Here is a 13,250-nt window from a genome sequence, read left to right as displayed (position 1 = left end):
CCTCCAGAAAAAAAAAAAAAGGGGTATTAATGCAAAGGCCAATACTCATTTGAATGAGTGAGGTTCAGAAGTTATTTATTTTTATTTTAAATTTCATCAGTCACAAATTATATGAAATTTTGGTTATGAACCTATCTGGATGTGGGTAACACACACCTCTTTACAGTATGTGAGGCAGCCAGAATTAGGGAAGGGGGTTAAGATTTGTTTTATTTTTCCCCAGATCTAGGACTACAGAGCAAGGAGAACTGAAAAGTGATATGCAAAGATGCTCCAGGGTTGTGTTTTGCAAAAGGCCAGGGGTCAGTAATGCGGGATTATGGACAGCATTATAGAAACAAGCTTGGCTTCCACTCACACAGGTCTCAGTCTAGCAATGATTGCTCGTATATAAGGTTACAAGTTGGGAGGTGTCCGCTGTTGCATCAACCATGAAAACCTCGTATCTGTTTTTAGCTAGTAGGTTTAGAATGGCATTATACTGTAGTGATTAATCTCACGGGCTTTTAAGTCAAAGTCGAGAGTTCTAATGTCAGCTCCACTGTTACTGTCTTTATCTCCGAGCCTGTTCCCTCACCTGTGTAATGGGAATAAATCTATTCATACGGGCAAAACTAAACCGGGTGCCATCGAGTTGATTTTGACTCACAGTGACCCTATAGGACAGAGCAGAGCTGCCCCACAGTGTTCCCAAGGAACAGCTGGTGAATTCTAATTGCTGACTTTTTGGTTAGCAGCCAAGCTCTTAACTATTGCCCACCAGGGATCCTCATAGGGTGTTGTTACAATTAATGGCCCTGATGCATATTAAATACCTATTAATATCCAGAATCTTCTTGATATTTAGAGCCTAAAAATAATTTAGGTACAGTTATATGGTCTGGTATTGTTACTTAATAATATTCTGAATCTTGTCTCCTTAATTATAAACCAGTTCCTTCCGAGAAGAAAATTTTCTTTCAAGAATACCCCAGGGTAACACTTCTTGAGTAGAAATGCATTAGTTCCACCAAACAAGGTAAAACCTTCCGTGACATTTATACAGTATTAACCCAACTGAAGTCTCTACTAGTAAAAAAAAAACCAATGCCGTTGAGTCGATTCCGACTCATGCATCCCCATAATCCTCCAGCCAACTGCTGCTCACGGGGTGTTGTTCACCTTCCCCATTACAGCTGAGAACTATACTTTTGAAGATTTCAACTAACTCTGTAACGTAGATTTAAACTTTCCTCCCTAAAAAAATGTTTAAAGACATCACATAATGGAAACACAGCAATAATAAGCCCTTGATGGCTACTACTATCCTAATAATAAACACTATGTGCTACTAAGAACTTATATATACTCGTTTAGCTCTCCTACAATCCTATGAGGTAGGTTACTTCCTACTATTATAAGTCTGTTCCACATAAAGGAAAACAGATCCTGCTAACAACTTGGCAATGTAATGTAGCTACTATTAAAGTGGATTGAGTCCATTTTGAACCCAGGTGTAGAGCTCCACAGTTCACACAATTAACTATGATGCTTTTACTAGTTCACTTTACTGTCCTCCCCCACTTAAAGTACCTAAAGCAAACAAAAAAGCCACTGCTGTTGAGTCGATTTTGACTTACAGCAACTCTAATGCACACAGTAAGTAGAAGTGCCACACAGAGTTTCCAAGGCTGTAATCTTTATAGAATCAACTGCTAAAAGGAACCAATTAGGAAATGGATTTTCAAAAATTCTTTCTTTTGTCAGCAGCACTTTTGCAGGGTAGACACATTGCCTTGTCAAGTTCAGAGTGCACTGATTAGCAGGCAGTCACAGCACACAGCCACAGAGAAGGCAGGCTGCGGTACAGCTCCGACCTAGCCCGGGTGATACAGTTCAACATCAGCGCACTAGCCTGCCTTCTACTGTATCCTCCTCAACTGATCAAAAAGAAGCAACTTTAAGACAGTTTTTATTTTGGCCTTCATTATTTTGTGCTTACTAAAAATGAAAGATGAGGGTAAAAGGAGGTGAAATCCAAGTTTCTTCCCATAGACCACTGTTAGTCAGGCCTTTGGAAGACTTCCACAGCATAATGGCACAACCTGCCTGCATATCCTAAAACACAGATTCGTCCACAAAAAAAACTATGTACAAAAGCCAATACCATTTGCCAGCAGGATTCAAGTCATCAAGTCTCACTGAAAACTTCCTTGTTTTTAATTCTTGACTTTTAAATATCATCTAACTCTCTTAGAAGTTTTGGAAGAAATATAATTAATTGTACCAGATAATTTTAGAACCTGGTACAGTGGAAGTGCAACTACTGGCCAACAATTTGAACACTGACTTGAATTTTTTATTTGCGTTTTCCATAGGAAAATATGACTTGCTTTTTCTACCACAGAGAGAAAATTAGTTGTTTATAAAAGTACTTTTTTGCATATCACACAGACGTATCACCTTAAATCTCTGTAACTTAAACAATATTTATTAAAGACTTACAGAGCTGTTCTTGTTCTACAAGGCTTTACAAGTATGAATTTGTAAATACACAATGTAGATGGGACTCATTTAAAAGAGAAATGATCAATTTGATAATAAAATTTTTATATTTAAATTCTCCCCTCTCACCAAAATATAAGCTCCATGAAGACAGGGATCTTTTTTTCCTGTTTTGTTCACTGTTATATACCCAGTCCTTGAAATACTGTTAGCGCAAAAAGTTTGTGGTTTACGGAGACTACATCAGCCTGAGACCAGAAGAACTAGGTGGTGCCCGGCCACAACGATAACTGCCCTGACAGGCAACACAACAGAGAACCCCTGAGGGAGCAGGAGAACAGTGGGATGCAGACCCCAAATTCTTGTAAAAAGGCCAGACTCAATGGTCAGACTGGGACCAGAAGTACCCCGGAGGTCATGGTCCCCAGAACTTCTGTTGGCCCAAGACAGGAACCATTGCCGGAGCCAACTCTTCAGACAGGATTGGACTGGGATATGGGATGGAAAATGTTACTGGTGAAGAACGGCTTCTTGGATCAAGCAGACACATGAGACTGTGTTGACACTGGCTGTCTGGAGGGGAGATGAGAAGGCGGGGGGGCCAGAAGCTGCCTGAATGGACACGAGGACAGAGTGGAGGGAGGGAGTATGCTGTCTCATCAGGGGGAGAGCAATTAGGAGTATATAGCAAGGTGTGTATACATTTTTGTATGAGAGACTGACTTGATATGTAAACTTTCACTTAAAGCACAATAAAAATTAATTAAAAAAAAAAATCTGTGGTTTAGATTATAAACAGAACAGAGTCCCACCCTGTCTAGGCATTCTTCCAACGAGCCTTCTTCCTTACTTTATTTTTCTTTAGCGCCCTTACCTGGGATAATGTAAATTTATATCTTCCATGCACACTAGAAAGTAAGTTCCATAAGCGCAGGAGCTCACTGACTGCTCCATCTTCAGCACCAAAGCTAGGGCTCAGTAAACACTTGATGAATGAATAAATGAGCATTGTCTGTCTGTCACCTCCCCCTCTCCCAAGAATACAGACATCAGGAGGACAGGGATTTTTTTCTCTTCACTGCTATGTTCTTAGAACTCAGAAGAGGTACTTAACATTTGGCTGTCTTATTTGTGGTTCTCACTCCAAATATTCTAAAATAAACCACACTGATACAGCAACATAAAAGTGCCAGAAAAGGAAATTCTACAGAGAAGGGATGCTAAATAGAATCCCTTCCTAAGTTAAGATGTATCAAGCACTAGTCAGTATTTTTTACTGAACAGCAAAAAACCGTTGAAGGGCTTTCAAATAGCCACATGTGACCTCAGTGCCCCCAACCCTGATTCCTCCTATGTCTTAAATTCATTCTTGAACTCTCTCTTACCATCAAGAGTCTCAGGAACACAGAACTCCTAATGCCTGCCTAGATTTATAGAGAAAGCTTGCTCCTGAACCCTTGTGAAAATGCTACCATACCCATCTTTACGGCCCATCTCCAATACCACCTTCCTGGTGAAGCCATCTCTTTCATTCAATAAAAATTTATTAAGTAACTACATGCCAGGCACTGGCAACTATAGTATGATCCCATTTTATAAAGGAGTACATAGGGAAAATATGGAGGAATAAAGACAAATGTATGTGTGCTAATTAAGTTTTAATTATTTATACAGAGCACATATTTAAGAGATTAAAAGGTTTTCAAAATATATATTTAATATCTGCTTACTTAATAAAGCTAAGCTAGTAGGATTTTTAAAATAAAAGCCTTTCAAACAATGGCCAAAATCTGATTAATCTGAAACACACGGAATGCTGGCTGAAGTTTCACTGTAAATGAATGTACCTTAATTTCCATTCACTAATAAAAATAAAAATAGCATTTACTAAACCTCTTATGGAAAGAAATCTCTTAAAGACCAGGGATATCCCAAGCAGTGGGAACATACAATGTGTTTCTGGAGACAGTGTCATGCCAGATATCTTAACACGATATTTTTATAAGAGCCTGTGAAGGCTACAATGGGTTTAGGAGTGAGATGAAAATATTCCGGTACTTGTGCCAGTGAGTACAGGAATTAGCTAGCAATCATTTGGAACAACCTGTGAAGTTACAGAATACCTGTCAGTTGTAAAGTAAATGTTTTACTTAAAACTGATATACCCAGTGCCATCGAATAAGGGCTTCTTAAAAGCTGTGACAACACAGTAGATCCCTTGTATATAATATGTGCGAAATGCTCCACCATCTGAGAAGATTAAACTTGAACAGTAAAAAAATAAATGAACAACTGACCTCAAGCCCTCCCACCATCATGGGACCCTCAAAAGCATGCTAATACACATAAATCAAAGCTGTCCTTACCTTAAGAGGCTGGGGGCCTCTCAATCCTGCTTGTCCTCCCATCTGGGGAGAGCCCTGCTGCAGTGGCTCAGTCAGTAAGCTGCCAGCGTTTCCCATTCCTGGGTTTGGGTACTGCATATTAGGTCGCCCCCGACCTGCTCCAATCGAACCGTTCATGACTTGATTAGGCATCATCCCCTGTCCACTGCCTGCGGCCAACATCCCAGGATTCATGCCAGCATTCATCCCTGTGTTCATTCCCATGGCAGGCTGATTTACTGGACTGTTCATCATACCTGTTGCAGACTGCGTGGGACCTTGATTTGGTCCACTGGTGCTTATCCCCATGTTGGGAGAAGTCAAGCCTGCCTGTGCCATTGGGCTTTTGACCATGCTATTTATCAAACCCAATCCAGGACTGTTCTGCTGGGGCTGGCTGGCCATGCCTTGGCCTGGGCCACCAACCCCCATGTTGAGGTTAGGGGAACTACCAGACCGCAGCAATTCTGACAGCTGTTTATGTTTAGAGGCTGCATCTTGTACCATGCCAAGACTTGTCTGAAGCTGACTAATTTCACCACCATTGGTTAGTCCCAATTCTGTAGAGTTGATTAATTCATCTGGTAAGTCATGCTCCAAGTCAAACAGAGAGCCAAAATCTAAAAGCAAAGAAGAAAGATTAAGTTTAAAGCTTGAACAAACCAAAATTAGAAACTGTTCTGTATTTTGTTCTTGATGAGCAGCTAGAAATCATATCCACACTCCATGGAATACTATGTATTTATTATTTGTATTGTTTCTTATGTAATAATATAGAACACATGTTTGGGAGTATTCAGCTAGACCAACAGGTTTAAACACTTAAGAAACTGCACCTAAGGTAAGACCATGGGAAAAAGGGATCACATCTTAGTACAATGCCCATTACAAATGAGTTGTTGCAAGTGTGTACTGATAGTCATGAAAAAAAGACATACAACTAAGCTATATAGTATTCTAAAGCTCTTTAAAAAAAAAGCTCTTTAGAAGAGGTTAAAAAGAACTTGTCTATACATAAACTAAGAATGGAAATGGAAAACAAAGTATTTACAATATTATACTACATGAAAAACTGATACGAACGACCCATCACGTGTAGAACATTTTGTTTGAGTGTCACTGGACAGGGCTGCCCACCATTCTATACCAGCTCCTATCACAGTGCCTGCCACAAGTAGGCCCTCTACTGAATGAAGTTGTTCTCAAATGACCCACAGCCTGCAACAGAACAGTTTTTCTTCATTAACCAACAGCTAGCCAGAACAGGGTACAAAACCACGCCTCTGGCTTCTTCAACAACATACAAGCCACTCCCAGCCACCAAAAAGGGGGCATTGTTGCTGCTACATAAAATTACATGCTAATTATAGGTTAAACCAAGATTTCTCAACCTCAGCACTGCTGACACTTTGGGTAGGTAATTCTTTGATGTGGGGGGAGGACAGGCTGTCCTGTGCATTCTAAGATACTTAGCACACCCCTGGTTTCTAAGATGGCAGTAGCATTCCTACTCCAATTGTGACACCAAAAACGTCTCCAGACACTGCCAAACATCCTATGGAGGGGGAAAACTGCCCCGTATTAAAAACCACTGTATGAACCTATGATACGGATTGAGGAGTCTGAGTTTTCTATCATTTTAATTCTCCAAGCAGTTTCACATTACAAAAGGCAATCTGGCTATTAACAGTTATATTTACTTGAACCTACAGCTGATTATGCTATTAAAAAACAGTCCAGAACAAAATACCTGCTTTAATAATGATCTACAGGTAGTCCCCAACTTATGACATGTGAGAATTATAATGAACTGTACTTACAACCTTTTTTTTTTTTTTAAGTCTTAGTAATACGTACTACTATAACGTTGCAGCTGGTGTCATCGTAACTGTAAGTTTATACATAATGTTTCCAACCCCCAAAGGCAAATACAGACTGGATTATAAAAATACTGGTAATAAAGAAAAAAAAAAAAAAGAGGGATTTGACTTATATCAAAACCAACTGACCTCAGAGTCTTCGGAATAGAACCCCGTTTAAAGTTGGGGACTACCTGAACTTGGACCTATTAATCTTCGTTTCTTGGGTAAAGAGGTACGACTCCTTCTCCTCTAAATGGCCTGCCTGTGTTTTTGTACCATTCTATCATGGAACTGAAATTACCTGTGTGTGCCTGTCTCCCTACCTCTGCGAGCTCTTCCTCACCACCACTCCTCACTCCACTTGGGCACCCAGATTGCAATTTTTGGGAAGAAGCTTGTCTTACCACTGTACATACCAACTCCTTGCCTAATGCCCAACACAGTAAGCATCTGGTCATGCTTGACTGCTCTCAACATAATTTAGAGTCTAGACTTTTATAGAATAATTTCCTCTTTCCTTTTGAAAAATATCAGCCTCTCCATCATAAAAATATGTATTACAAATAGTTTGGGAATATAAGGGAAGTTTTAAATAAAAAATTCACCTGTTACCCCACTACTCAAAGACAATTGCTTAATGTGATATATTTTCATTATTTCCTCCTAATTTACAAAACTGGGATATTTTATGTGCAATTTTGCATTCCCTGTTCCTCTTGGAATATCCAAGAATATATCCCATCATCAGCATATTCTTATTATCGAATATATAGGAAAAAAATAATTTGCCCCCATTTAGAAATTTAAATAACATACCTACACACAAGTGATTAATGAGGAAGTCACAAAAGAAACTGAGTAATAATAACAATACTACATCTCACAGAAAAAAAAAAAAACTACATTTCATCACTTAGAGGCTTACATTAGAAAATGAAGCTAAAAATAACAAGCTAAGCAAGTAAATATGTTAGAAAAAGAACAGAAAGATGATCAAAGATGAAAGCAATTCTCAAGGAGAGAGAAAACAGATACAATAGAGAGGCTATCCATAAAACCGAAGTTGGTTCTTTGACCAGAGTAATAAAAGATAAGCTTCTGGGATGTTAAGAAAAAAATACTAGATATAATTAATTGAAGATAGACTTTAAGCCAAAAATTTGAATACAGACAAAAATGAACAAATTCCTGGGAAAATACTCACCAAACCTTAATAAAAAAGAAATTATACAAGATAAATGTCCCACATTTTTAAAAAATAATTTTTATTGTGCTTTAAATGTAAGTTTACAAATCAAGTCAGTCTCTCACACAAAAACCCATATACACCTTGCTACACACTCCCAATTACTCTCCCCCACAACATTTTAATGGCCTTTCTCCAACAAATCAATGTCTTTTATAAAAGGAGGAAAAAAAAAAAAAAAAGAGGAGGGATCTGTTATCAAATAAGAGATTCAACAACCAGATGTACTATCATGTCCTTATATGGACTCTGATTAGATCCTGATTCAAACAAACCAACCATAAAAACAAATTTTTGAAAGAGAATTAGGATAGCAACATGGACTTGGTAGTAGACCGTATTAAGAAATTATTAATTTTGTTGAACAGGATAAAGACAGTAATAACTATGTTAAAAATAAATCTTTTTTACTGAGAGATGCCTAGTGAAGTCCTTCTGGTGAAACAACACTCATGGGGACAAAATACTGGCAACTTGAAACTATGTGATGAGTATATGGGAGTTCTTTAAACTAGTTTCTCTATCAAATTGAAAGTTTTCATTTAAAAATGTTTAAAAGAAGGAAACATAGAAAGCCTGAATAATCCTACTACTATGAAAGAAAAGGAGCCATTGGTTAATCTTTCCATAAAGAAAACACCAGGTCTAGATGGTTTTACAGGCATGTCCTATCAAACTTTCAAGGAAAAGGCAATTCAATCTCATACAACCATTTCTAGGAAGAAAAAAATAATACTTTAAAAATCACACATTGCCAGTACAAGGAAAGAAAATCACAGGCCAATCATTCATGAGCACAGAAGATCCTTAAAAAAAAAAAAAAAAAGAGAGCAAGTCAAATTCATCAGTGTCTTTAAAATGCAGCATCATAAACTGGAATAATTCCAGGAATCCCCCTAAGAAAGGGGGATTTCAACACCAAAACATCTCATCATATTAACAAAGGAAAAAAAAAAAAGACTCATTGGCTGTAAGAAAAGCATTTGATAAATTTTGATACCCAATTATAATTCAAAAACAAACAAAACCATAATCTAAAAGGAAGCTTAAGTTGATAAAAGGCTTCTTCCAAAACCTAAAAACAGCAAATATGCATAATAGACCATAATTAAAAGTAGTCTCTTTAATTATCAGAATAAGACAAAGATACCCATGACACCCACTTCTATTCAATATTATACTGGGTTTTTAGCTAGGGCAACAATACAAGAAAAATTACAAGTAAAGTGACCAGAAAGGAAGAAACAGTATTTACTGTTGATGATTTAACTGTCAACATAGAAAATTCATGCATATTATTGAAAATAGTGACAGTTTAGCAAAATGACTGGATAGGCAACAAATATAAAAAAAGTAAACTGTTTCTGTACACCAAAAAATGGTTAGAAATAATTTTTTAAATGTAACTTATGATTACAAAAAGTTGTGACACCGTAGAATTATAAAATGGGTATAAATTATAAAACTTTAAAGACTATCTAAATAAATAGAATAATCTCCCAAACACCTGGTTAGAAATCCTCAATACTACGTAAAGATACCAACTCTTCAAGGTTAGTCTACAGAGTCAATGCAATGCCAATCAAAATCCTAATAAAGTTTTTCCAAGAAACAAGACAATTCTAAAGCATACAAAGAAAAACCTAGTTTCTACCTCTGTATTATAGGAAAGTACCTACTTAATAGGTTGAATCCATCTTATTTCTTTACCAGATTATAAACAGCTTGAGGCTTAGGGTCTTGTTTAATAGGTGTTTACATTTCCTGTAGCACCTAGCACAGAGACTTATTATGTTATTATGTACACTAAATAAATACTGGAATGAATTACTAAGCACCAAAGAGTTGGTACCAACTCATAGAAACCCTATCTACGTACAACAAAACGGAACACTGCCCTGCCCCGCACCATCACCACAATCGCTGTTTTGCTTGAGCCCAGTGTTGCAGCCACTGTGTCAATTCATCTCCTCGAGGGTCTCTTTTTTGCTGACCTTCTACTTTAGTGAACATGATGTCCTTCTCAAGAGACCGCTCCCTGATGATAACATCTCCTATAAGGAGCATTCTGGTTGTAATTCTTTCCAAGACAGATTTGTTCATTCTTCCAGCAGTCCATGGTATATTCAATAGTCTTTGCTGAGACCATAATTCAAAGGTGTCAATTCTTCTTTGGTCTTTCTTATTCATTGTCCAGCTTTTGCATGCGTATGAGGACGTTGAAAATGTCATGGCTTGCTTGGGTTAGGCGCACCTTAGTCTTCAAAGTGACATCTTTGCTTTTTAACACTTTACAAAGGTCTTTTGCAGATTTGCCGAATGTAATTAAAAGTACTTACAGCTATTCTATAATTATACATAGTCACACGTCACTTAACATCCACAATAAACCAAAACCAAAAACCAAATCCAGTGCCGTCAAGTCAATTCTGACTCATAGCGACCCTACAGGACAGAGTAAAACTGCCCCATAAAGTTTCCAAGGAGCGCCTGGCGGATCTGAACTGCCAACCCTTTGGTTAGCAGCCACAGCACTTAACCACTACGCCACCAGGGTTTCCAACGTCCACAATACGTTCTGTGAAATACGTTGTGATTTGGACATTGTGTGAACACCATATCACGGATGAAAGTCCTTTCAGGCATTCGCTTTCAGAATAAGGAAGTTTTGTCCATATTAAAAATTAGTGGGAACATATAACCTCCCTCTACAATTAGTTCCATGATAATGGACAAAATATCAAAGTTCTTGAGGATTCCATTCTACTTGGATCCACCACGAATGCCACGAAAGCAGCACTCAAATCAAACATTGCACTGGGCAAATCTGCTCCAAAGTGTCTCATTAAAGTTTTCAAAAGCAAATACGTCACTTTGAGGACTAAGGTGTGCCTGACCCAAGCCACTGTTATTTTCAATAGGCTCATACGGATGTGAAAGCTGGACAATGAATAAGGAAGACCTAAGAATTTTGAACTGTGGTGTTGGCACAAATGATCAGATACACCATGCACTGCCAGAAGAATGAACAAATTTGTCTTAGAAGAAGTCAGAATTCTCATTAGAAGCGTGGACAGTGAGACTTCATCTTGCTTACTTTGGACATGTTATGAGGAGGGACCAGTCCCTGGAGACGGACATCAGGCTTGGTAAGGTAGAGGATCAGTAAAAAAGAGGAAAACCCTCAATGAGATGGAATGATACAGGGGCTGCAACAATGGGCTCAAAACAAACCAACAATTGTGATGATGGTACAGCACCAGCGAGTGTTTCATTCCGTTGTGTATGATAGGGTCACTATGATGGCACCTAACAATTTATCTGACGTTTTGTGATGGTTGTGTGTCAGTCACGGCTAGGCCGTAATTCTCAGTGGTTCGGCACATATAATTATCCTCCATTTTGTGATCTGATGTGTACAGCCAATGAGTTGAAAGACAATCAGCTACCTTGGGGGTGTGGCCTGCATCCTATATCTATGGATGTTACCACAAAGCTCTTTCTGGATCTTGCATCCAACTCGTCAACCTCTGACCTCTGGTTCTTCAGACATGAGCCAGCACAGATTCTTCATTCAATGTTTCAACTCGAGAGGTTAGAAAAGGATCTAACAGTTTATTTGGTTGGTGTGCTGAAACATGGATTAAGCAGTGGACTATACTAATCAAGCTGAAATGCCAGACCTGCCTTGGTATACTGTAGAAGTATCCAAAGGCTAACCAAAATTGGTATGTTAAGAGTGGATTTATTAGGTTGGACCCAGACATCCATCCACAGAGTACCCAGAGGACATATCTTCACAACGGTAAGGAACAAATTGGTGAAGGAAGCCCCAGTACCCCTGAAGACTACTGTGATTGCAATTTTATGTAAGTCAGATTTGACAGTTGGAACTGCTCTGACTGAATCAAAACAACTAACTATAATGGAAGGAGCCCTGGTAGTGCAGTAGTTAAAGCGACTGACTGCTAACTGAAAGGTCAGTGGTTTGAAACCACCAGCAGCTTTGCAGGAGAAAGATGTGGCAGCCTGCTTCCGCAGACATTTACAGCCTTGGAAAACCTATGCGGTCGTTAAGAATCGGAACTGACTCGACAGTAGTGGGTTTGGTTTTTGGGTTAACTACAATGTGGCTGATTGGATCTCCTGGTGGGAGGGTTAAGTGTTGGCACTTAATTGCCAAGGACAAGGTGCATATGGTTGCTGTAATGGAAAGCAGGTTCAAAGCAGTAATTGAATAGTCTGACTCGTGTGGACTTACGGTGTTGACTACTTGGTCACGTTGTCCCTAGGAGCGAAATACGTAGGAAATCTACCAAGTATTTACTTGATCTGTACAAGCAGGAGAATTCAAGTGAATGGCAGTCTACCTAGAATTGTCAGAACAGTCATGGCCCCTCAATCAATCCCCAGACTTGACCAGTTACAGACCTACAACCCCTTGAATGAAGGGAAGGACAAGTCCCCTTGAGGAAGGACCCAGCTACACTGTCAAAAATTTATACTGTTAATCTTTCTCACATCCTTCCCCAAAGAGATCTACGGCCTTTTATCAGAGTGACTGCTCATTGGGGGAAAAGAAATAATCGGACTTTTTGGAGATTACTACACAGGCTCTGAACTGATGCCAATTACACGACACTGATTCTATTGAACTGGGAATTGAGAACGCTACCAGGCCACTTTGGGCTTCTCATGCCTTTGGATCACTAGGCAAAGAAGGCAGTTTAACGTATTGGCTGGTGTGAATGATACTGATTACCAGGAGGAAATCGGACTGATATTACATAATGGACGTAAAGAAGAGTATGCCTAGACTACAGGAGATCCCTCAGGACGTCTGTTACTACTACGATGCCCTGTAATTAAAGCCAATGGAAAACTATAGCAACCCAATTCTGATATGACAACTAATGGCCATAACCCTTCAGGTTTGAGGGTTTGGGTCACCCCACCAGGCAAAGAACCACGACTAGCTGAGGTGCTTGCTGAGGGCGAAGAGAATACGTAATGGGTGGCAGAAGAAAGCAGTTCTAAACACCAGCTATGACCATGTGTATGTGTGCATGCATATACATCTCTCAAATCTTTTTCTTCCCTCCCTCATTCCATTACTTATTATAAAATATAAGATATAAATGGGACCAGTGTGTTTTTGGTTGTACGTGTGACAGCTGTATCATGTTAGGTGCAAGTATGACTATATTTTGTCTTTATTTAGAGATTATAAGGAGCTTTGTACTGGTGCCAAGTTGATAATGGGTGGACAGTGAT

At 38.8% G+C, this 13,250-nt stretch overlaps 1 protein-coding gene across 1 annotated transcript in view; it reads right to left on the bottom strand.

Moving 5' to 3' along the window:
* EP300 (E1A binding protein p300) overlaps nucleotides 1–13,250 on the bottom strand; it is an 82,408-nt gene that overhangs the window by 52,700 nt on the left and 16,458 nt on the right. Inside the window, exon 2 of the mRNA XM_049884476.1 lies at nucleotides 4,851–5,488. Within this exon, the coding sequence (XP_049740433.1) occupies nucleotides 4,851–5,488 (638 nt within the window). The remainder of the gene's footprint in view (nucleotides 1–4,850; nucleotides 5,489–13,250) is intronic.

The sequence above is a fragment of the Elephas maximus genome, chromosome 4 (assembly GCF_024166365.1).
Source record: "Elephas maximus indicus isolate mEleMax1 chromosome 4, mEleMax1 primary haplotype, whole genome shotgun sequence".
Taxonomy (NCBI): Eukaryota; Metazoa; Chordata; class Mammalia; order Proboscidea; family Elephantidae; genus Elephas; species Elephas maximus.
This window is presented reverse-complemented; position numbering and strand designations above follow the sequence as displayed.